Raw genomic sequence first — 26,506 nt, 5'->3', positions numbered from 1 at the left:
TTACCAACGGCCTCTGAAACTAACAAGCCGATTAGGAAGCATTCCCATACCAGGGAGGACTCGGATGAGTCAAATGACTCCTCTAACGAGAGACAACACCCGGCGAAATGCCACTAGAAGGACGAGGTGTCCAAAAAGGCCGCCAACAAAGGCAAGGCGCCGCTGAAGCGCAGTAAGCGCCCTGTGACCACGGCCCCCAAATACACTCAGGAGATTTCCTCGGATGTGGACAAAAATATGCCCCACTCCCTCTCCATCCTGGACGAGTGGCAGGCAGAGGTCTCAGACTCCGAGGAAGGCGATTGGGGCTCCAATGCCTACCTCAGGGAGACCTTCCTGGGTGAGCCCCAGTGTAAAGGAGATGCTGAGTCATCCGCTACAGCTGCTACGCAGGAACAGGAGATATTCCTGGACGCCACGGGGCAGAGGATGTTTGACCACAGGAACATCAGGCACCCCCGCTCCGGGAAATGGGCCCTGCCTGAGCACCTCCTCAGGTTTATGCACTTCTGGATCCGCAAGCCCCTGGTGAAACACATCTGCAAACGGATGAGGGCGGAGTACCTCAGACCATCCCTGCCAGACAAGGTGTCTTTCACGCCAGAGTTCGACCAACTCATGCTGGCCTTTATGGAGTGAGGGGGTCGTGACCCACGCAGAGGGGTCAAGAGAAGCTTTAAAGGGGCGCAAGACAAGCTCCTGGACGCGATGGGGCCACTGGCCCATGTGATATACCTGGCGGATGTCGCTTCTCATCCTCATCCCTTATGCCTCTCAGCTTCTGATGCATAACTCATAGAAGTGGAGCTCCGCGAGCTACACATGAAGGGCGCTATACAACCCGTGTGCAAACAAGGAGGCTTCTTCAGCAACATGTTCCTCGTCCGCAAGAAAACCGAGTATTTCAGACCTGTGATAAATTTAAGTGATCTGAATGCCCACGTGACCTACCGCTTCTTCAAAATAGAAGGCATACACTTACTACGGGACCTCCTTCAAGAAGGGGACTTGTTTACGCGCCTAGATCTCAAGGACACATACCTGTCGATCCCAATCCACGAAGACAGCTGTCCCTTCCTTCGGTTCCTGTGGAACGGCTGCCCATGGCAATTCACTTGCCTCCCTTTCGGGCTAAGCTCCGCACCATGGTGCTTCACGAAAATGTTGAAACCAGTGTTAACTCACCTCAGAACTCGTGGGATCAGATGTATCATTTATCTGGACGACATACTCTTATTCTGCAGAACGAGAAAACTGCCCGTACAACATACCGACTATACGGTACAATTATTGGAGTCCCTGGGTTTCATCGTCAACAGGGCCAAGTCCGCAATGACCCCCATGCAAAAAATTCAATTCCTGGGCTTTTGCACACTCCACCTCCCGTCTACCAAAGTGACGGCCATCAGAAAAGAGATCCGCAGAGTACTCAAGCTCAACTCCATTCTGCTCCGACAACTGGCGCGGATCGTTGGCCTACTCTCCTCATCAATACAAGCCATATTTCCAGGCCCCCTGCATTACCATGCCATGCAACGGTTGAAAGCCCGCTTCCTTCGATGGAACCACACGTACAGCCAACCAGTTCCGCTGACGGACGAAGTGCGCCAAGAACTTGAATGGTGACTCAACTGCATGCAATCATGGAATGGTAGTGCCATCTTCGACAACCACCCAGACGTCGTGCTGGAATCGGACGCGAGCCGACTGGGATGGGGTGCCACGGATAGGGAAGCATCCACGGGTGAAACGTGGACAACCCAGCGTGAACTCTCGATGCATATCAACTGCCTGGAATTACTAGTGGGGTCATTTGCTATAGGCAGCCTAGTGAAAGGACAATCCAATTGTTGTATACTTCTACGGATGCACAACATATCTGCAGTATGGTACATCAACCACTTGGGAGGGACTCGTTCACAAACACTGGTGAATTTGACAAAGGAAATCTTTGACTACTGCCTCCCACGCAACATTACGATACGTGCAGAACATTTACCAGGGGAGTCGAACCTTACCGCAGATTGGCACTCCCGACACTGGAGAGACGCCAGCGACTGGCAATTGAACCCACAGATATTCGCCTATCTGAACGAACGGAAAGGACCCTTCCTTCTGGATCTGTTTGCCTCACACAACAATCATCAATTACCACAGTTTTACAGGTGGCTCCCAGACCCAGAGTGCTCGGCGGTGGACGCTTTCACCCAACACTGGCCAACACAAAGGGCTTATGCCTTTCCCCCATTCGCTATGATTGCGAGAGTTCTCCACCACATTCGGAGACGAGTAGTGAAGTTAACCCTCCGGGCGCCCCTATGGCCGAGCCAACCCAGGTTCCCAGACCTCCTCGAGATTTCCTGCGAGGACCCAATTCTGCTGCCGAACGACTCCACCCTACTCAGGGATCCAGTACGGAACCCACATCCTATGGTACTGGACGGACACCTATCCTTGGTATCCTGGACTCTTTCAGGGGAGTATGGTGTACCAACGACGTATCGACAACAACTAAGGATCTACTATGGGACTCCTGGGCCCCGCGAAAGAGCTACTTATCTGCATGGCAATTTTGGACCAGTTGGTGCATGGGACAGGACCTGGATCTCTTTACAGCCCCTGTTTCCGATATCATGAATTTCCTCTCGTCAATCTTCGAGGAAGGTAAGTCGTATCGCACCATCAACGCCATCAGGTCCGCTATATCGGCAGCCCATGTACCGTCCCAAGGAAGAGCGGTCAGACAGGACCCTCTGATCTGTCGACTACTATGGGGCATCAAACTGAGACAACCTCCAGCACCTAAATACCAAAATCTATGGGATGTGGACGTTGTACTCCGATTCCTGAGGGGGTGTCCCCCTAATGAACTACTATCCTTAAGGCAACTGATGGCCATGTTCACCTTCCTGTTGTGCCTGGTTTTGTTTCGTCGAGTCTCAGACGTTCGGGCGTTCGATAAAGACGCCTTTACTATTGATCCGGAAGGAGTCCATTTCATATTTCACAGCGGACTAAATCCGACTCGTCATCGGTCTTCTATCCGTTCTTCACCTCGGACCCCTAACTTTGTGTGGTCAAGGCTTTGCGGACATAAGTGGTGGCAACGGAGACGTTACGCCCACCGACAGCCCGACAGCTATTGGTGTCATTTGTTAACCCTCACGGTCCGGTTTTGGACACTGGTCAGATGGATCAGATGGCTCCTCTCCCTAGCTGGTATAGACCCGTCTTTTGGCGCGCACTCCATGCGAGGGGCAGCGGCATCATCGGCTTTTCTGGCAGTCGCATCCCTGTCAAACATATTACAAGCGGTGGACTGGGCCCGCAAATCGACGTTTCGGACATTCTATTTTCGTTCGGCGTCCAACGCCGTGTTCGCTCTTCTACCTAAGCGTTAAAATTTCAAAATATGAAGCCTCCTGTCATGTTGTAAAATTGAAGATTATGCTAGCGCAGTGTACTAATAATTTTAATTTTAATAATGACAGGAGGCGAGTATTCCCCCCCCCCTTTTTCAACTTGACGTTCCCACCCTAAACTGAGGTAAGTTAGAGTTAATGGGTACGAGTCTAATTCTAAAGATTAAATCAATGTACTGGTATGAACAATGGTATGGATTGCTGATGTTTCTAACACTGTGGATTGACTCTGTATGATAACATCTTATGGTTAGTCAGATTAAGTCATTATAAGGGCTTATATATATACTCATAGACATATATTTTATACAGTCGGTTCCGTATCACTGATACTAGGCTCTCTTTTCTTTCAGTTTAACAAGTCTTATGGATTGCTGGGAAGACTCAATTCCATTATCGTTTTTCAAGTTGGATCGGACATGTTATTTGTTACATTATGGACTTGTGATGTCACATTAGTCAAGAGGAAGTGATTGGATATGCTTAGACTTATATATACTCTGACTCGCTCTGATTGGTTCTTTATTTCAACTGTTTTTTCTTTGCTGCTATGGAGTTAGTAAAGAAAGTTAATGCAAAATACTCGCCTCCTGTCATTATTAAAATTAAGATTATATCAGTACACATAATCTTCAATTATACTAGGCTCTCTGTATACCAGTGAATGTGCTTATAAGGAGAGCACTGCCCCTCTTGAATGATGTAAGCAGAAAACAATGCAGGACCTCTGAGAGCAGGAATCACTTAAAATACACTTTATTAAAACAGCAAAACATAAAAATGTTGGCCTACTCTTTGTTCTCCTCTGCATTTTTATTAGTCCATCCCCCTCCACCCCCCCCCCCCCCCCACACACACACACACATTTTAAATGAAAAATTGGAGAAAAGGCTTTCACTTATCTTTTTTCCAGCCCCGAGAACATCCCCCCTACAGCCACTCGTTCTGCCTTCCACTATGCATTGAGGACAAAAAGCGCATGCGTGCCCAGCACTAAGCCCTTCCAATAAAATGTAGGTTAGCTGTGAGAACCTAGTTTGACTCTGTCAATGCAGTGGAAGTGCCTCTAGTGGCTGTCAGACAGAGAGCCACTAGAGTTTTATTTAACTGCGTATCTATTTAACGGCAATGCGTATTAAACGGCAATGTTAAAACAATGACCACTGCACCCAGACCTCTTCATTGAGATAAAGTGATCTAGTTGTCTCTCGTTGTCTTTTAATGATGGTCCAAAGGTAAATCTTGTCCCTAAGTCCTCCAGTTTAGCAACAGGTGGGGAAAACTGATGCTGCCATAGAAAATAGATAGGAATAGAAAATTACAGTAAATATGAATACCTAACACCCAAGCCTAAATAAATAATTCAACCATTTATTGGAAGTAGAGAGCCCCCCATCAAATGCCATTTCATTGGACACAGGAATGTCCAATCTTTAGTGTCTGATAAAGGTTCATAGCAGATGTTTCATTGGGGTGAGGACTTCATTGGAGCTTTTTAGCACCAAATGTTTTTGACTAGGGAGTGTGTAGCTCCCTGCAAGGTCCTTCATTCATTCTCAACTCAGAACAGTGCACTCAGTGTAAATAGTACTGTGTATATGTGCATATTTTTGTATGATGTATATGTGTATGTGTGCGGTATGTGTATACGACAGAGGTCTGAATACCAAATAGGGCCACTGCTGGCTGGGTGACATGCGCATTTCAACTCCTAGGATATCAAATTTCTATGTATGTCCAAACTGTTGAACATAATATAGATCTATTTCCCCAACCCTTTTGTAACTTTAACTGAATTGCAATTAAATCATAACATTCCCTGCAGCCGGATTTTTACACAATTTCTGCCCTGTGGCTGAACTTAACAGCAGTTGTAACAGAATCAGCCAAACGGTAGTCGAACCTGCATTGTATCTAGACGACGAATGTCAGCTACTAACTGCTAGCAGCATTGAACTCTATCCTACACCTGGGCACCACCATTTTGGTTCTCTGTAAGTCATCGTTAAAAATATTGCCTTTTTCTATCACTAAACATCGTCAGTGGAAGAAAGGAACCAGAAACAATGTTTCTCTTTTTCTCTGCATTTGCATTGTGTGCCCTGGTTGTGCCTTGGCTGAACTGGATTGTGATGTTTATTGCTAAATCTTTTAATATGCATTTAAAAGAAAATGGAGGACTACATGAAAAAGGTTAATAAGTTATAGGTGATTTTCAATATTTTATGCAGTGGTGTAATTTCTAAATAAATTACAGTTCTCGTTAAAAATATCTTAATGAATAACAAAAATAAAGGTAATATTTGCAAAATAAATAAAACTAAGCAGTAATGCCTCAAAAAAGGGGGTGGGGGCGGGGGGCGATGGGTAACAAAATTGACCATTCAGTGTACTAACAATACATGTGGAATTTGACAAAAAATACAGAAAATAGGTGGAACAATATTCAATATCACTGAGAATAGGTTAGGCCAGCCTTTCCAGATTAATATGGAGTAAGGGGAAGATCATTGAATTCATTTTTATTTGTTTTAAACAGTTTGCCCAGGTGCCATTACTATTAAGGATAATCCAGAAGTAATTTCTGAGCTTGATGACCCCATCACTGGGTATTTGTGTCCATTTTCAAGAGATTCTAATTTGCCGTTAATTTGAGGCAATTTCCATGTCGTAAAAATAGCTGATCTTGTGAGTTTTTCACTTTGGTTCTTTAAGTATTTTTTTTTTTTTTTAATTCTTTATTTTATTTGTGCATGAAAAATCACATAAAGCACACAATGCCACAACAGTTAGAGCATGCAGAGCGTCATACATAGATTTACATTGGTTAGGCATTTGTAAAAACATAGCACAGTTTTATGGATTATTATCGCGTGACAAAGAGTTATATCTAATAATATTATTAATAACAGCGTTAAACTAGGTTATCCAGGTTAGATTGTTATCAGCTATATATCAGAGAATTTACAACATTGAAAACAGGTTAGACTATAATGTTTAACCGGTGAGCTATAAAACCACCTGGTAAGCACGTTAATAGAGGTGACATATCTCCCAGCAGTACCTTTCTACATTATTAAGCATGTTGGTAGCCTGGCTGTTATCAGGTTAAGTTAAGTAATGACATGCAATTAGCCGGCATAGATGTATCTGTACCATTGAGTAATAAAACGGAAAAAAAAAACAAATAGATAATGCTGCTTCTCTCTATAACAAGCTCGTGTTGGGATAAAGTCACCCTCACAGACCAGCAGTATGCATAAGGGCTAGTACTCGTGTTCGCCAAGAGGGACAGTTAATGTCCAGGGTGTAGTAGCAGTTTGTGAGTACGTCTCTCAACAGTCATGCTTTCCCAGGGCTGGTCCGACCCTCAGCCTATTCCCCGTCTGGGAGAGTGCAGCAGGTCTGTGCCAAGGTGCTGGTCATATCGGGTGTTGGGCAGTGCATGATGAGTTACTACCTTCAGGTGGGCCCGCTGCGTCTCCGATTTCTCCGATGTAGGAGCCGCTTTAGAGGCTGTTGGCGGTCCCCGCTGTTTGGTAAGGCATACGATGTGGGGGGTACGGAGATGAGTGCACCCGCTTGTCAGCTCTGTGTCGGGACGCTTTGTGCGGCTTCCTTCTCCGCTTCCCCGCTTGTATAGCGCCAGCTTTCCGCCCTGGCTGTGGTGGTTTGTCCCCGTTCTGTGGAGGGCTTGTTGCAGCCGTGGGTCTTGTCTGGCTCTGTTTGGCTTGTTCCCAGTATTGCTCCCAAAAGTGTTCAAATGCCAGGGCAATGGGATCCCTGGAGTCTGGGACACACTTGGCCACGTGTAGGCGGCCATCTTGGCCCGCTGCAAGCCGCACTCTTGCTGTGCTTGTCCCCTCGGGTCCGGTTGTGGTGAGCATCGGATCCGCCCAGGGAGGACCGGGATGACCCCCGCTGGTCCATGGGGGGGAGCAAGCACAGACCGTGCCGACGATCTGAGAGCGTGGAGAGCGGCCGTCTCTCCTCGTCTCGACCTTCCGCAGGCCGCAACTGTATCCCGACCTGGAGCCGTCGCCCGCCTGCCGCAAGGCTTCGTATATGCTGTCGCCAGGCTGTGAGTAAGTGACCCGCTGTGGCATTTTGTGTTTCAGAGGCTTGTTTGGGCCGCACTAGCCCGTACTATTAGGATTTTGGCCCGGAGCTCGGGCAGCATGCGACCGGCCGGTTCAGCAGTCAGGCCCTGCCCCGGTTCTTTAAGTATTAATTGGCAATTCTGCTTTCATTTCCAGTCTAGTAAATAACATTAATGGTTGTGACTTCATCAAAGCGTTTATTCACTAAATTGTGAATTGTGATGAAAAGACAATCTGAAAAATTAGCTATATTGGAAAAATAGCTGCAAAGAAAGATTTTTATAATTTAAATGTAATTCACTTGCCATATCATAACATAAAAACCCAGAACGAATAAGACCTAACAGGCTTTTTATCTCAAAGTCTGGTTTTACCTGGCGGAAATTTTGGACACAGGAAAGACTAGTATATCGCCAGTGGCAAATAGTGCAGAATTTTTCACTTTGTTAAAAATCTAACAGACATTTAAAGCCTTATTATCTTCTGTGCCAAGTGAGGGATGGGATGCAGGGGGGGTGGATGATAACAGGTCACAAAATCCTCTATCGATCTATCCACAGGCTGTAACTGAGCTACCCAAATAGCACAAGAGGCCTTTCTCTGTCGAGATTTCAGAACAAACCGCCTGTGTGTTCAACTCAGTGATCAAGCATTCTGTCACTTAACACTGAAGTCACGTTTTTATTTATTTATTTACCACGAAATAAATGGGATGTTCAAAAGAGTCTGTGAAAGCAAGAGAATGATGGAACAGTGTGAACTTAGACATTTTACTCCTCACAGTTCTTGCCCAGTGATTCATCAGACCAGCCTTGTTATCAAACAGGCAGAACTTAACGCACCAAAAAAATAAATAAAACAAATACTACATTCAAATAAATAGGAATATATATATATATTTATATATATATATATATATATATATATATCAAGTTGTGATGAAAAGATGCCAAATCTGCTTATTAAAATATAATTTATATTTGCAAGGGTGCCCTTTGCATAGCATACTTACAAACAGTTCCTACGTCTCCAGGATCGTACCAAGTGTAGGTCCCTGTTCCACAGTTTTAGCTTCTGGGAACACCAGAGGCAAATACTTAAAAAGAACAGGATTAGATGTGCTTGCTCTGCGCAAGCAGAATTTTTAGCTCATGTGAAGGTATAGAAGCTCTCTGCACATGGGCTACTGTTCGTGGCACTGGTTAGTGGAGCCCCCAGTCTGCCCACCATGCAGGAAGGCCACATCATTACTGGCATGCCCTCTACTGACAAACCCCACCTTCCCAAGGTGGTGTCATAGTCTCTTATAATGGAAGCAGTTTGAAATAAAATCATTACTATAAGCCCGCCTCCTTACTGGGTGACATCACTGGAGAAAATGTATGCTTCTTCCTGTCTGTACAAGTACTTGTATGGCATACACACGCACACACTACAAAGTTTCCACTTCCACTAACAGGCTCTTTCACAGAAACAACTTAGCAACCTCTTTTTGTCAAATGTTTCCATCTGCTCATACACATACTTGTACCATCCTAGGGTCACTGGGAAGCTGACACACGAACTACCACTTCCAAAACAACCTGCCCGGAATCTTCTGATATTCCTGTAACCCATGGAAAATTTTCAATGCCTAGCAAGTCCCAACAAATTTTATTTATTATATATATATATATATATATATATATATATAGCGTATATTCTTGATGTATATGAAAATTATTACATCCAGCCTGCAGAATCCCTTTTAGAATCAAGATATTAATATTGATACATTGGGGGCGGAGCCTGACTAGCGAACAGGGCAGATGTGCTCTGAACCAGCTCCTGTGCACCGAGCATAAAAACGGTGGATAAATCAAGCTGAACTGCGCTCACCCTTCTACAAGTGGGCCCACTGAACTTGGGAAACCGGCCCGAACCCAGGGACACCACACCCGATGTCCGGGGTAAATGGGCACCGCATCGGCAGACTGGGGCCTACAGAGGGAGGTGGCGGAGAAAGGTGGCCGCTTTCCCGCCAGACGCACACAGCCAACAGTAAGCTCGTAGCACAACTTCCCCCCCCCCCCCCCATGGACCGGTGGGGGTCCTCCTGGTCCCCCCTGGACAACGGGGGCAACTCAGCAAAGACTCACCGCAGGAATAAACCTGTACCGCAAAGGGGAAACTCGGCGGAAGAAGCTCCTAAAATGGCAGAGGTAGCGTGCTCCTTCAGCATCCTAAGCAAGCAGCCAGAGGTGGAGAGCCGACTAGACAGGGCTTTCCAAGTATTCTGGGAGAAACTGGAAGCTTTACTGTCCCCAGTGATGGTGCCCAACGCCCGAAAGCACACTCACCTAAGCAGCACCAAACGACAGAAGGCACAGTCACCTCGGGCACCGAGTCGCCCAGTGGGAAAGAAGCTGCGAGAAATTAGCAGACAACAGGTAACCGGAGACCCGACAAGCGGCAAAAGGAGCAAGGCGACAGCCTCCTGGATCCGGCAAGTACAGATGCAGAAGCACACTAGTCGGTCATCCCACATACCTGATGGTGGCGGTCCGTCACCGGGAGGAACGCACAGAAGATACGCAAGCACCGCACCAGACCTGACAGGCAGTAGTCAAAGCAGCACGACCATACCTGCTACAATCCACGCTGCACATCGAGTAGCTGAGCGGCTGCACACATTGTGGGTCAAAACCGGAGCGGACCCCCAACGAGGGGGCATCATTGAAAAGTCCTACCACAGCAAGGAGCGCTTACCCGGGGACTCTGTCCGCCTCCTAGAGGGCATAGGCTAAGCGGGTGTCTACTGGTCATTCCCTGGACCTCGGAGGCGTTAACATGCAAGTCTCACACACGAGGGACGCTATCCTGCCGTTTTTACATTGTTAGAGTTCTTTTTATTTAGTTCTCTCGTCTTGATTTTTGTAAGGGGATACAAGTATACTTTATTCATGTTAATGAATAGGTTATATCTCTCACTTAGCATATACACACACATAAACTGATGAATAGGATGTTATACCAAACATACAGATATAACACTTTTAATATGTCAAGCTATGTGCAAAGCCATTATATTACTGTTTATTAGATAGCAGCAGGAATTAAGCTACGTTTACCCACTGTTTATATTTCCTCTCAAAAAGCGACTGTTATATGCAAACATATAAGAAAAGAACAGCTAAGATTTAAGCAGATATAGTAGCTTTAGTGAGTCAAGCTAGGCGCAAAACCACTAAAAAAACTGTTTGCTAGATATAGAAATTAGCACTGTTTTAAAATTGCTGTCTTGCTGCGGCTCCAGCCCAAGAGCAGCCTGCTCAGACCCACTAAGCGATAGGCAAATGTATAAGATGCCGTAGGGTATTAGGCTACTCTTGTCTCCTAGTTATTATAACTCTTGAAGCCACAACGCACGTCATGTCAATTTACTTCTTGCAAATCTCATCTCTTGCTATAGTTAATCGTATTTACTAATCCTCTGATTTACTCAGCAATATTCTAACTACTAAAAAAAAATGTGCAGTTTTACTCTTATGTCACAGATTGTCAGCTTTGAAAGGTCTGTAACTGTTATTGTGGCATAAGGCACAGAAGGTAGTGTATCTGAGACTTGATGCCGAAATAATGCATCTATAGAATGTCTAAATATGTATGGACAGTCTATCAGACAAAGTATGCCTGTTAAAACAATGAAATTTTATTTACACATCTCTGACGAGCTAGGTTGGGCGAAACGCGCGTGTCAGGGGTCTGGAGAGTGCTACTCTGGCGAATTTATAGTTTAGCACCAGACTGGCGACCGCGCTGTCTCTACTTGTTATTATTTCATAATTTTTCTTTTTATTTATTTGCTATTAGCTTTGGGGGGGTTGGAATAGGTGCCCTTGAAGGCACGGTTTTTCGAAAGGGGATTTAGTTCCCTCCTTTGGTAGTAGCTTATAGGGGGTTCGATATGCTATTCAGGATGTTCTAGGATATGGCATACTTATCAGAATTTTTATTTCCCCCCCTTTTTTCCTATTTTTAAATTGGGATCTGCTCTCTTTGTTATATTCTACAATTGGTCTGGTATATCGATATTTTGTACTTACTTTAGTACTTAGTGAATCTATGCTAATACTGTCTGGAGCCCCATACAGTATTTACTTATTTCACCACATCATTCTTTTGTGGAACATCTCATGTCCATATTCTTATACTGTTACTTGTTATAATGGACGGCATTAGAAGCAGATTATATATATATACATATTTTTTCGGCGGGTAGTGACTGTACTACACTCCCTGCCATTCGCTTCAGCCTTATAATTAAAAGTATAATTTTGGATATTATACCCACCGACAACGGAACTTAATGGCAGTATATTGATGTGATTCTATACAGTATTTTACTGAGACTTTATTTCACCGCAGCATTTTTTGCAGGGAAATCTCATGGTTACATCTCTATACCGATATAAGTTGTTAATGAATGGCATTTGAAGCTGATTAATATATATATACATATCCTTTTCGCGGGTAGTGATCGTATCACACTCCCAGCCATCTGCTTCAGCCTTAATTATCTAAAGTATAAATTTGGACATTGTATCGACCGACAACGGAACTTAATAGCAGTATGTCTATAGGATTAGTATGTTACTGGTTTATTTACATTGAGACTATCCAATGGACGGCAGTATAAGCAGACTATCTAGTAGATGACCGAACCTTTTTGGAGGTCAGATTGGCAATCCATGTTTAGCACCCATAACAACGAGTGTCATTTCGAAGTACAACATATACAGATTGTCTATCTATCTTGGTATATCCAGGGTTTACATGAGCATGCCACTGGTATACCTACATTGAAACAAACGGTAACAGCAGAAGTATCTTTTTCTCTATAGATTACCGACCTCCTGTTAGGACAGATTGGCACTTCATACCTAGTGCCAGTATTGATTAAGCGACCTCTTGTTAGGTCAGATTGGCACTCTATGCTTAGTGCCACTAAGTATTGATTAGGAGTATTTATACCAGATTCTTTATGAATACTAGCAGTTCCCACTTAGGACTTTTGGGACTTATTCCGTTTATGTTGGTATCATACTAATGTGTATCTGAAACCACAGGTCCCCTTAGTACCTTATTTTATATATTTTTTTTTCTTTTCGTTTATACAATTAGCACTTTTTTGGTTTTCTTTATTAGATGTGTTCATTGTTTGTTTTTATAAAGATGTGTAAATAAAATTTCATTGTTTTAACAGGCATACTTTGTCTGATAGACTGTCCATACATATTTAGACATTCTATAGATGCATTATTTCTGCATCAATTCTCAGATACACTACCTTCTGTGCCTTTAGTTTACAATTGGGGTTATCCCCCACTCCAGTGAGCTTTTGAAAAACATATACAAACAACAGAATACACAGTGTAAAGCACATGCATTAGGTATGCAGGTATTAGAATAGGTAGGGTATCGTAAGTACAGTAGATATGCAGACATTGGAATAAAGGAGCTGCAGTAAGCACTGTAGGTATACACACAGAACAGGGTGGATACAGTGTGCACAGTAGGCCTACAAACATAAGAAATAAAGGAATACAATAAGTACAGTAGGTATACACACAGAACAAGGTAAATACAGTAAGTACATTAGGAATGTGGACATAAAAGTAGGAGGTATTGTATGTACAATAAGTATACAGTTATTACAAAAGAGGAGATATAGTAAGTACCTTAGGTATGCAGGCATTAGAACCAGAACTGGGACTAGCTAGCTCAGTGGGACCTATCAGTGGTCCCTTTACTGTGTGGTGTTTGGGGTGGAGTGTGTGTGAGGGGTGCACTGTGTGTTTGGGGTGCTCTGTGGAGTTTGGGGTGCAGTGTGTGTGTGTGAGGGGTGCTGTGTGTGTGTGTGTGTGTGTGTGTGTTTGTGTGTGAGGGGAGCTGTGTGTGTTTGTATGTGAGGGGTGCTGTGTGATGTTTGGGGTGCAGTGTGTGTGTGTGTGTTGCACTGTGTGTGGGGTGCTTTGTGGTGTTTGGGGTGCAGTGTGGTGTTTGGGGTGTAGTATGTGTGTGTGAGAGGTGCAGTGTGGTGTTTGGGGTGTAGTGTGATGTTTGAGGTGAGGTAAGGTGTGTGTATGTGAGAGGGGTGCAGTGTGGTGTTTGGGGTGCAGTGTGTGTGTGTGAGGGGTGCAGTGTGGTGTTTAAGGTGTAGTGTGATGTTTGGGGTGCTGTGGGGTAAAATAAAAAACATATATATGTGTATTTTTTTATATTTTTAAAATTATTATATTTATGTCCCCCCTAACCTTCTTACCTTTACCTTGTTACCAGCCCTGGTGGTCTGCTAGGAAATCCCTGGTGGTCTGGTGAGGAGTGAACTCTGCAGTTCCTAGGGTAGAGATCACTTTCGCGAGTTCGGAGTGTTACCATAGTAACCGCGGCAATGCTCTGGCCTCGCGAGAGGAACCCGGCGGAGATACAGGTAAGAGCTCCCCTGGGTTCTCCCTCCCTCTCCCGGCCGCATCTCAGTGCCTGTGGGCCGGTGGGGAGATAGTTTGTCTCCCCATCTGCCCATGAAGGCACACAGCAGGGGCGGCGCTCTAATAGCGCTGTCTCTGCATGGGCCGGCAGGGGAGATACACTGATCTCCCCTATCAACCTCGACCAATGGCCATCGCGGCCCACCGGGCATTTGCCTGGTATGCCCGATGACCAGCCCGGGCCTGATGAAAACTATCTCTGTTGACTTAAAGGGACCCTTTATACCCCTAAAGCACTACAGCTTTTTCCATTGTACAAAAAGGGCAAATTTCAATAGATATTGGCACTTTTAAAAATTGACCTTATTACACTCCCCTGCCTGTCAATCAGACAACTGGTCACTGTGTCCTTAACACGTGCTAGTGGAACTAAACACAAGAGGCAGCAAATTGCCCAGAGCCCCTGCCTTGCAAAGACTTCTTATAGAGTGGCATTGGGAAGTCTGTGATTGGACAACAACAGAAAGTCTGGGCGGGGTTTGAAGGGGAAGGACTTGCAAAACCTGCAGACAAGAGATCTGTACCAGTAGCTTTTACAAACTATTTTTAGATATACACCCAATATAAAATGTATAATTAAAGGCATACATGTTTTAATTGGGGCTATATCTACTAAACAGTGTTTATTTATTTTGGCAGTTGAATGTCCCTTTAAGAAATTACAAGAGTGCATGTTAAATAATGAAATACCGGGGGGCGGGGCCAGGCCGCCAAGCAAGATGGTCGCAGGTCAGATCAGCTCCTGACACTTACAAAGGATTAAGCATGAAAACTGTACTTTTGGCACAACAAGCTGACCAGCTGCGGTGGACCTTACCGGGTGGAGAGTACCGGACCCAGGGTGAGGCTGGCCTGCCTGGTTTCAGTCCCCTGGAGGAAGAAGCCTCACTGGCACAACGAGGCCTACTCCGGCGGTGAGTGGGGCAGACGGCCGCTGCCCCACTATCCTGCCCATCGGCACTCAGCCAAGGCCAGACCCGACGGGAAATGGCCCCGTTCCCCCCCCTTTGGACCGGGGGGGTGATCCCGGTCCTTACCATCGCATGCCCCGATCACCCAGGGCGCAGCAACAGGGCCGCCCTGCTCCGACACCAGGACGCGGCAGTCAAGATGGCGGATGTTAAAAACGATGGCGCCAATACCGGATCCACCACAGGCCCATCACCGAAACAGGCAGCGAGGCACAGAAACAGTCCACACCGCTCCCCCTTCAAAAGAACTTACCTGCGGGCCGACCCGGCAAGAGGTGACACTCTAATAAGAGATTTCTGCTCAATACATCTGTACAATGGGGATGCAGCGCCTGATGACGGCCCAGCCGTGAGGGGCACCAGCACCTAAGAACTCTTCCTGCTGAAGTCCATGGACAACGTGGCTAGGCTAAAAAAGGACATCTGCTGTAAGTTCCTGGGACGCCTAAGAAGTCAGCCTTCGCCACGCTGCAACACACGAAACCAGACTGAATGAGTGAGGGGTCAGGCCACCCACAGGGCACAGAAATGGATGGAGACCTCGGCTAGCCCAGGCCACATCACCGCCCTGGAGGGCCACAGGGCATCTGCCAACACGCTGCCCCTACTCATGTGGCAACACAAGACCCCAATCCGACTCAGCTACCACTTTATTGGGAAGGACTTGGACTCTGTCAGGGCTCAGGTCAGTGGCCCAGACCACAGTCCCTCAGTGCTTCCCTAGTACTGGAATCGACTGACCCGGGAATCACACCATTACACAGAGCTGGCCTCACAGACCTCCTGGACTTCAGCAGCGCAATCCCACTAGCTGCAGCTTATACATCACCTGCACCTACGAACACTTCTTATTAAGCTGAGATAGGTTGCCCATGCTGTTTCATTTATACCTGTCTAAACCTTGATAACTATACCTTTCACCATAATAGGAATGGAGTGGCCTAGCACAGAACATATGTATTTTTATGCGCTGTTTTATATTGTGTCATAGTTAAACATGTACCTCGCCTGTCCTAACAAGCAGAACAAGTGTACATACTTAATATAAGTTAATGACAAGCCCTGTCCACTGTCTCGCCTAATTTTGCGACCTACCATATATTGCCTAAACAATCATTATGTATGTCCCCTAATCTAGTGAGTAATGTTAGCATGATGTTTATATAGGTGTTTAGTCCCCTCTATTACCGCTCCGACTCAGAGGCAATGCACCTTTAATTTTACAGACCAGCACGCTTCCAGTGCGTTTTGAGAATCTAGTTACCCCATCTCCAGCTACCTTAAGCACTGTGTCGCACCCTGATTCATAGGATTTATATGCTATGCTTCTCCCGTTATATCACTTTTTGTGCTCCATGCCTTGATGAGGTTTGTGCCACTGTAGAAAAAGCGTGACCCAATGGTTTCCTGAGCGAATTTTGCTTATACTTATATTGCCAGCTAAACGTTTAGCATTTCTGTGCTGTGTTATTTACCTGCAACCTATCTTTATCCAAGCCAATTGACGGCTTAGTATACAGTAAGTTAGACAACGCCTGTGCGACATAGCCAGAATAGCACTCACACAAAGCTAGTAGATCACACAAAGCTAACTGTCTACATACACCAGCGAAGTTACCCCTCAGCCAAGCTATAGAATTAACTGTTGATCCCTCTAAGGTACGCGGAAACAGACGAGTTACTTAGCAAATTGTTTTATTGTAGCTCATTCATTACTACCTAACCTATTACTATGCTCTTCGAAAAAAAAAAATTTGTGCAATTTCTTTCAGCCACTGTATTACTCGCATATGTTCCAGTATAAATGCACGCTGTTGTGGCGTATGTCAATCGTATGTACTCCCTTTGCAAACCAAAAATAAAGAATTAAAAAAAAATAAAAAAAATAATGAAATACCGCACCTCTCCTGCATTCTTTCACACCTATGCCATATCATCAGTCATCGAAAGCTTTCCTAATTTTTGATTCCTGGACAAGAATTGAACTAATTAACCTCACCCACTTCCCACGCATTCACTTGTTTAATTAAGATTGATTCGAATTTCTGTCTGGTCTGGTCCAACGTAACATGTCTGGAACGTGTTTAGATATTACTGTAGGGATCACAGATTAACGAAATATTACAGTATACCTACCATGTGTCAAGTTTGAATAAAATGAGGTCTATTAACTAAACAATGAGTTTTGATTAACGGACTATCTAATAATTTAAATCAAAACCATTGATGTATAAAAATTGACCAACTATTTTAATGTCACGTCAAAGTAGTTTGTTCTATAAATGAAGAACTGCATGAAATTGATCACAGAATTCTAAATTATTGGTCAGATTATTATTATTTTAGTCTAAATTTTGCAATTTAGTTTTCAATTTGCCACATTTCACTGTTTAGTAAATAATTATTTTACTGAAATTGGATCTATAAAACAATTCCTTGGATTGGAGAATATGAAGCTGGCTGAGCATGTTTGTACACAAAAAAAAAACAAAAAACAGCCAATAATATAAAAATGTGTTTCTTTTACTTACTAAACAACAAATTGTAGTGAATTGAAAACTGTATTTTAATATTTAGGTTAAAATAGTCTCACAGTTATTCGATTAAGTGTGAACTGTAAAGAATTCTAAGTGAATTTCAAATTTTATGGCCAAAACAGACAAACTGAAAACACCTACAAACTGAAATTTACTTTGAATTTCAGACAATTTACACATTACTAAAGAAACCTGTGTCAGTGTAGCTGAATTTGAGATTTTTTCTAAATCAGTCCTTTTTAGAAGACATTTTGAATTTGGATTTCAGTTCACTTCAGTTTGGCTAATTGTGAATAAACTTCTGTATGTTATATAATTTATGTCATATATTATATAAATGCAGTTCCTATTATTTTATTTATTTTATTTTTAAGAGACACACAACTCTGCAAAAGCATTTCAACTTCCCGCATGATGTCGTTGGCTTATTTTATAAAAATGCAGATTTCTAAAGATTTCTGCACTTATATAATTCCCCCTGGCATGCCTCCCAACGGTGGTGTCCAGTGAAGAGGAATGCCGGTTTCGGGAGCAAAAGGGGAGGAACCAGTGAAGTAATATATGGTACTGGCTCTGCCTTTAGGTGGACCCACACGGAATGAGGGACGTTCCACCTGTAATGCACACCAGGCTGCCTGCTAATCAAGCAAGCTAGAAAAGTGAGGGCAGACCATGCAAGAAGCACTGTTTCAGGGTTCTAGTGCCTTGACATGCGTTTAATGATGTACCGACGCTTTGATCTGTACACTCCCCTGGTATCCCCAAAAGTCGGAACTATGTCGAGGCAGTGGGACAGGACCCAAAAATTACCAACTGAAGTTTTACAAATTCTCAGAGACAGTTATTAATAAGCAATATCAATACATTTCTAAATACAAAAAAAAAAAATACCAGTCATATACATGTATAAAAACGAAAGCTAAAGAGAACAAGTGATCATTATATGTAGTTTACAGAGCAGCTTCCAATAGCCTGGCAAGAAAAAAAAGGTTACTATCTTTAATGAAGATGTGCCCAATATGCTAAGGGAAAAGCAAAAAAAAAAATAATAATCAGTTTTTGTAAAAAAAAAAAAAAAAAAACTTAAACAATATAAAAATGATCAGCACTCATAATCAATATGGACTGTTCTTAGAGGCACTCTCTAAACGTGTCTGGTTTTGGCTAAAGGCAGATCTCTGCTGTTGCAGAACGGCACCTGGCCCCCATGATGTTTTGCCCGTTAAAACGTTGTCGTAGCATGCATTAAGTCAAGTTGTTGTCCTGTTACTGAATAATTAGGGATCTACTTAGCTTGATCTATGCAGGAATTTGTAATAAAGTATAAAAATAATTTTAAATCACGTTCTAAAAAGGGAATACATTTACAGGGAAAAAATTGGTTGGATCTATGGGATCTACCTACAAGGAGGTGGGAAAGCCTGAAAACAGTCAGAGTACAAGTTGGTGAATAATAATATAAATAATAACGTAAATATTGTTTCATGTGGCGGTTAATAAATGTATAACCAACTGAACAGAAACCTAGAATAAATAATAGACACAACAACCACTCAATTGAGCCAAGTGGAGGAAGCAGCAGGCAGCTCTCAACGTGCATGATATTGCCTCTTAACAAAACTGCATAAAGACAAGTTCATACGCATAGATTTAGCAGAAGGATGCAGGTTCTAATAAGAAGCCATATGAGAATATTGGCCTGTGAGTCTGGAAGGTGCTACAGTGTGTAGAACGTAATAAAAGGCTACAATAGAACATACAGCGCCATACACATGTGCGCCAATCCTGATATCATAAAATAAAGCTTCAACAAGCGTAATACATTTTCATGTTTTGTTTTACAAAACTGCACCGTCGCTGGAAACCAGGAATTGGCTGAAGTTTATCAGACAATCCTGGCTCTCCCACTGACTCATAATTCTTTATAAATTCCTGCTCAACACTTTGCAGTAGTTTCATTCATTAAAAGAAATCAAACAGGCTTCTTTTAACTTATACAATAGCATCAGTCATGTTTTATGATAAATATAGCAGCAGTTTGGCCAATGAGTGCGCCTACAGCAGAAAATGTCATAAATAGCTATGAGTGAGCCTGTGGGAAAGAAAAATAAATAGTAAAGTTGCTTATGCACATTGCGCATGTATCGTACAAGTGTTTGTACCAGCAGGTGAAGCATAACTTCCATTTTGACATCACAGGAGCAGGATTGTGGGTAGGTAGAGTTTCAGTGATTTTTGTATATTGCTGCCTGGAATTTATAAACTGACTTGTATAAAAAAATGTTACATCACATTACAACGCTTGAGGCTGAGAATACTGTAAAGTAAAATTTATAAATGCTTTGATTTAATTATTTTAGCCTAGGGTTTTTTTTTTTGTTTTTTTTCATTTAGATATAGATTTTTTTCAACCTAAACTATATGCAAGATAAAAAGTTAATCTTTAGCAAGGGATTCTCTGGCACAAACCTTTAAAACTAACCTATAGTTAGATACCAAATCCCATAATGCACTGCCAAACCTGCCGTGAATCCCAGAAAAGTGATGAGTGTGACCAATGGCAATGCAATTGCATGGATTGTGCATGAAGTCGGCCACAAGGTTTGGATCAGGCATGGCTTTAGCCTTAAGGTTTATGGGAAATATGGTTCAGAAACATCTGGAGTGGCAGGATTTAGCTATCACTGGTCCACGCGGTGGCGTGGAGTGGGTTGTCAGCGCCTGCAGCAAGGCAAGTATTGCACCCCCTTATCCATGGACCGTTAGCACTCTCAGAGTCAATTAACGGGTGCCTAGATAGCCTCCCTCCTCCCTCCCTACCTGCCCTGTCTCGGTAGTGTGTGTGACACTCATAGATGTGTTATGTAATTTTTAAAATCCATCTCATGACTAAAGTAATGTTTAGAGTTTATAAATTACTTTAGGCATGAATAGGATTTTAAAAATTATACAAAGCAACTATAAGTGTCACACACATCATGGAGTCGAGGCGGGTAGGGAAGGAGGAGAGAGGATATCTAGTCGCCCATTACCAGTTTATCGGTTGATACATTTTAATAGACAATTACCTAATGATTATTAATAGCGTGATTTCAGGTTTGAAGATACCCGCGATATTTTCAAATCACGCTATTAATAGGCATTATGTAATACACCGATAAGGATTAAATAAGGACAGTATGGCTGTAATTAGCAATGAAATGTTACGTGGCTAGGTTTATTTGCCCCGACATGTTGAAAAACTGTGTAGAATGTTCGAACATTGGAAGATTTTCTCCTGTGAGGGGAAGGAGGGCGTGCTTATTTTGATTTATTATTACTACTTTATTTTATTTTGTAATTTTGCCCCCAGGACAACAGCCCCTGTGCCCCCTTTCCCACCCCTCCCCCACTCAAGCTACGCCACTCAGGGGCCAGTAACGCTGCTTTACAGCTTGGGTTAATATTTGCGGCTATGGAGAAATTACTGTGTGAATGCAGCGCTGATTACATAGTATCTGTGAGACACACTGTGGCATTGATCGGAGGACTTCCTCACGTTAGATAAAGGATACAGCTAAGGGGGGGGGGGATAACGGGCAGGGTGGTGGTGGTGGGGGGGTGACCAGTAGTGCCAGGAGGAGATCACTGCAGCTGCCAGACTATTGCATTCTTTAAGAACAATCTGCTCTGTGCAGCGCACACACTCAAGCCCAGGAGGAATGAAAAATATGAAAGTACAGGTTACAGCTTCAGGGAGTTGGGCTGTTTCTCTGTTGCTTAAGAAACAGGTGTGTTTGTTTGGCTGCTGGCAAGGAGGGGGGTATGAGGTGTAAAGTAACAGGTGGCATTTTGTCACAGTAACATCACCTGGAGTGACAGTGTTCTTTGTAGGCACTGCCAATCACAGACACTGGCACACCCTGGCAGCAGCGTCTAGAGTCATACAGAAGCACAAACAATCACAGCTTTTAGCCGAGAAAGAGATCCTTATGTGTCCTCCCTCCCTTCCCATCTCATAGAAATCAAAAGCGAAATAACCCTTGAAGCGCCAAAGTGTAGGGCAACAAGTCCAGCATTCACATGGTTAAGCAGCACAAACCCAAGATTTAGTTCTACGGTTATATTCAATGCCCGATGAAGATAAGTAAATCATATGAACTAGTCATTTAAGAACTTTCTTTTTCTTTTTTAAATATTAGTGGTTTATCCGATTCCCCATGCTTTCCCCAAGCAAACACGCTCTGATCCTCAAGCCGTCACAATTGCAATTTTAGGATCAACCCTTTAAAAGCCAACACCGTTTTTTGTTGACTTTACGATCTAGTCCTCAGGATCTTATGCCAGCATGTTATATCTTGTTTATTAACCAGCAGACGCTCAATACATCCCTGCAGCTGTTAAATGATAATCAGCTTTTTATTATTGCATACACCATAACTGGGATCAATATAGCCCCATACGGGTATACTGGTAACGTGGTTTTTAGTATCATACCCAGGCACTTACAAATATCTGTGCTAATTACTGCTAAATCCCAAGTCACAGATAGCTTTACAGATACAGCTTCTTATATTTTATAGCATTGAAACAAATTGCTTTCTAAATATCTGTAAAGCAATAATAATACTAATAATATTATTAATTTTAATAATATAAAATACCACTAATGAAAATAATACTATTCATTTTAAGCTCCCCTATCAGCCTCCCCCTTTTTATTTTAATGTTATCACAAAACGTTCCTTATATCACAGCAGCAATATTTTGCATAAAATGTGGTGGCAGAATCTTACCCTTCCCCACAAAGCATTAACCCAACGCAAAGCACCGTATGGCATAGGTCCAACACATTCAGTTTAAGCCTCATGCTGTTCCCCAGCTGTGCTTGTCTCCAAGTTGTCAGTCTGTGCGAGACTCTCTCTGGGTGCAAATAGCTGTACTCATTCTACCTGCAAAAATCAGAATTCAATTTGTTAAGGAGGTGGGAAGAGCAGGAAGGTGGGCAGACAGAGATAGAGATAGACAAGACATTCAGCTGAGCTGTTTGTGCTTCTTGCAGATGCACAGTACCAAACAATGCAACCGATTTGTCTTACAGCTTCCTTCACGTCCTTGAATGTCTTGAAACCTCAAAGGGGCTCCTCGCCCCCCCCCCCCCTTGCCCTGCAGTTATATCAACTGCCTGTCTCCCCTGTAAGAAAGGAAGCTGACTGATTATTACTGGAGGTATGAATAGGACTTAACTGTGGAGACTTCTCAAGGTAACACAGGTGCTATTCTGGGAAAACGTGCTACATTTCGAAAGATAACTCATTGGTTTCCATGGCAATTGCTTATTACTTAGCCCTTTGCCACAGGAATAGCACATTCGTTTGCTTTGAGAAATCTCCAACAATGTGTTCCGTGCCACCTCCATCGTTTAACAAACGTACACAGGTAGTCTTTGCCCCCCCAGTGCTCACCAAACAATGCACGGCTTAATCAAGATTCAGGACTCGGCTGGATGGTAGACTGATGTACGTTCTTCTGTGGATATACCCGTTGACAGCTGAGACCTATCTCCATGCCTCGGGTATGAGATGATCCTTTCACTTGAGCGTGTTTTCCAGTACAAATTTTTACCTTAAATGATTGGAGGCGTGTGATAAACGTGGAGTGGGGGTGTGTGTGTGTGTGTGTGTGTGAAAGAAGGTTGGTTAAACAATTCATGTACTCCTGCCAAATTATTCGTTTCTATTCACTGCCCCACAATCACACCCCCACTGATATATTTTTTTTTAATTTCAAGATCAAGGGAGGCTGGGAAAAGGGGGATAGCTTACTGGGTGTGACATGCACCGTCAAAAGGCAAGTAAACGATCTTGGATTCACATATTGTGCTAGCACAGGATTTATTTTTTACAATTAACTCGCCTTGAGCACAAAATAATAAAAAAAAATGTTAAAAAAGCCAAAAAGATAAATGTGCAGGCAGATATAGGCAAAACAGCCTGGAGGGCTGACAGCAGGTAGGGAGTGAGAAGGGAAGCAACGAGCACAAATCTTTTTGACATAAGAGCTGTGTTTTACCTTTCATTTGATACATACTCTGCCAGTACGGAGGAGTGAAGCCAAGCAGGTATGTAAGGTTTAAGGATAATATGTCCAGCCAAATTTAGAATAATACAAGTAAGCATTGGTTTAGCGTAAATGTTACACATCACACAAGATTTGTAGCCAATGCTTTGCTTGACTACATATTCCAATTATTATTATTATTAATTAGAAGGCACCAACATAGTCTGCAGTGCTGTACAATGGATAAACTTAACACATCAGTAACTTCAACAATGGAAGTTTGACGTAAGAAGATGTGACAAGGGTCCTGCTGAAACTAGTTTTGAGTTTAAAGGAAGTGAGATGTAATTCCACGAAAGGATAAGGTAAATGTGCAATGCATCCGGGGAAAAGATTGATTGCTAGGCGTATTAATGTACAGCATATTAAACAGTACGTGACGTAGAAAGGAGAGAACGTTGAACAGAATTATTGTAGTCGATGGGCAAATGATACAAGGGAGTGTACTGCAAAAGAGATAGAAATGAACTTGGTAGTTGATGTGCTTCCCTAACGAAGTGGGGGCTTAGGGATTTATTAAAAGGGATCTATAAGTTCACAGGATGTTAATATTAAGAGTATTTATCTTAAGGGACACTATAGGCATCAAAACAACTTTAGCTTAATGAAGCAGTTTTGGTGTATAAATCATGCCCCTGCAGCCTCACTGCTCAGTTCTCTGCCATTTAGGAGTTAAATCAATTTAATTACACACAGGAGGCTCCTGCGGGGTCTAGCAGGCTATCAACAAAGTAGGAGATAAGAAATTCTAAATTAAACAGAATTTGCAATGAAGGACAATGATATTAGATGTCTCTTTGCAGGAAGTATTTGGGAAGGCTGTGCAAGTCACATGTACGGAGGTGTGACTAGAGCTGTGTAAACAAAGTCATTTAACTCATACATGGCAGATAATTGAGGAGTGAGACTGCAGGGAAAAGATCTATATACCAAAACCCTAACATTAAGCTAATGTTGTTTTGGTGCCTATTGTGTCCCTTTTAGTGTTTAAAAATAACACGCTGACACAGAAATGTAAAAATCGCTGTAAGCGATATGAGAATGTCAGGATCGGGACAGGGATCCAACACGCAGAGTACAAACAGTAGCCAGATACGTATACCGGACCTTAGAATGGCCGGACTAACGTAAGTAGTTCAGTATAGAATGGTCAAAGACAAGCCGAGGTCGAGGGTAACAGAAGACAGGTAAGCGAGAGACAAGCCGAATCAAGGGTAACAGAGATAAGTAGAGTAAGGTAAACAAGCCGGGTCAAAACCAAAAGGGATAATAGAATACACAAGCACTGAGTGACTAGAACAAGCTAGAACCACGACAGGGCAATGAGCTAATGAAAGAAGCTCTGTTAAATACCCTGTTCAGAGCAGTAACCACGCCTCCGAGGCGTCCTGATTGGTCCTGCAGCAATTGACTGACAGGTCGTTCCGGGGGAGTGTCCTGATGACTACTTCCTGCCTAGATGCTGTAAAAGGCAGTCACTCCCTCGCGGCCGGCCTAGCATGACCGGATAGACCGCGGGGAAGGGAGCCATCAGACCGTCTGCATGGAGGAACAGCTAAGTCTCTACCTCTTTCGGAGGTAGAGACCACAGGTACCCTGACAGTACCCCCCCTCTCAGATACGCCCACCGGGCGGAATGAACCGGGACGAGATGGGAAGCGAGAGTGATACGCCCTGCGGAGACGGGGAGCATGAACATCCTCCTGAGGTACCCAACTCCTCTCCTCAGGACCATATCCCTTCCAATCAACCAGATATTGTACTCTCCCCCGGGAGATTCGAGAATCAATAATAGAGTTAACCTCATACTCCTCCTGACCCTCCACCTGAACGGAGCGAGGAGGGGCTATTGTGGAGGAAAATCTGTTACATATGAGTGGTTTCAGCAATGAAACGTGAAACGAGTTCGGGATGCGTAAGGTATTAGGAAGAGCTAAACGATACGCAACTGGATTGATACGGGTCAGCACCCTGTAGGGTCCAATATAACGAGGAGCGAACTTCATGGAGGGCACTTTTAAACGGATGTTCCTCGTGCTCAGCCATACCCTATCACCAGGAACAAAGACCGGAGCCGCCCTTCTACGTTTATCAGCGTGTTTCTTGACCAACATAGAGTTGTGCACAAGGATTTGTCGAGTTTGATCCCACAACTTCCTCAAATTGGCAACATGAACATCAACCGACGGTACCCCCTGGGAAGGAGAATCCGAAGGAAGAATAGACGGATGAAAACCATAATTCATGAAGAAGGGGCTTGAATGAGTAGAATCGCAAACGAGATTGTTGTGTGCAAACTCCGCCCAAGGAATCAAACCGACCCAATCATCCTGGTGTTCAGAAACAAAGCATCGTAAATATTGTTCAATTTTCTGGTTGGTACGTTCAGCAGCTCCGTTAGACTGAGGATGATAGGCAGAAGAAAAGTTTAATTTAATACCAAGTTTAGAGCAGAAGGACCTCCAAAAGCGGGAAACAAATTGGGAGCCTCTGTCCGATACAATTTGAGAGGGTATCCCATGTAGGCGAAAAATCTCCTTAGCGAATATCTCTGCCAATTCGGGAGAAGACGGGAGTTTAGGCAGGGGAATGAAGTGTGCCATCTTAGTAAACCTGTCAACCACGGTGAGGATAACAGTCTGTCTTTTAGAGATAGGTAGATCGACAATAAAGTCCATGGCCAAACAGGACCATGGTCTTTCTGGAACCTCCAAGGGTTGCAGGAATCCACATGGAAGCGTATGGGGTTGTTTGGTTTTAGTACAAACTTCACATGCAGCGATGAACTCCTCAATATCCCTCCGTAAAGCAGGCCACCAGAAGTCCTTAGAGATCAACGCGTAAGTC

The 26,506-nt window shown here is 43.6% G+C and overlaps 1 protein-coding gene across 1 annotated transcript in view; it reads right to left on the bottom strand.

Moving 5' to 3' along the window:
- The window catches only part of LOC134572400 (protein Wnt-7b-like), a 33,539-nt gene extending 10,359 nt beyond the window's left edge, over window positions 1-23,180 (bottom strand). The window contains exons 1-2 of the mRNA XM_063431332.1: window positions 23,005-23,180; window positions 22,336-22,491 (exon numbers count right to left, since the gene is read on the bottom strand). Coding sequence (XP_063287402.1) covers window positions 22,336-22,409 — 74 coding nt within the window. The 5' untranslated portion in view covers window positions 22,410-22,491; window positions 23,005-23,180. The remainder of the gene's footprint in view (window positions 1-22,335; window positions 22,492-23,004) is intronic.
- Between the last annotated feature and the right edge of the window lie 3,326 nt (window positions 23,181-26,506).

The sequence above is a fragment of the Pelobates fuscus genome, chromosome 9, assembly GCF_036172605.1.
Source record: "Pelobates fuscus isolate aPelFus1 chromosome 9, aPelFus1.pri, whole genome shotgun sequence".
In the NCBI taxonomy this organism is placed as follows: Eukaryota; Metazoa; Chordata; class Amphibia; order Anura; family Pelobatidae; genus Pelobates; species Pelobates fuscus.
This window is presented reverse-complemented; position numbering and strand designations above follow the sequence as displayed.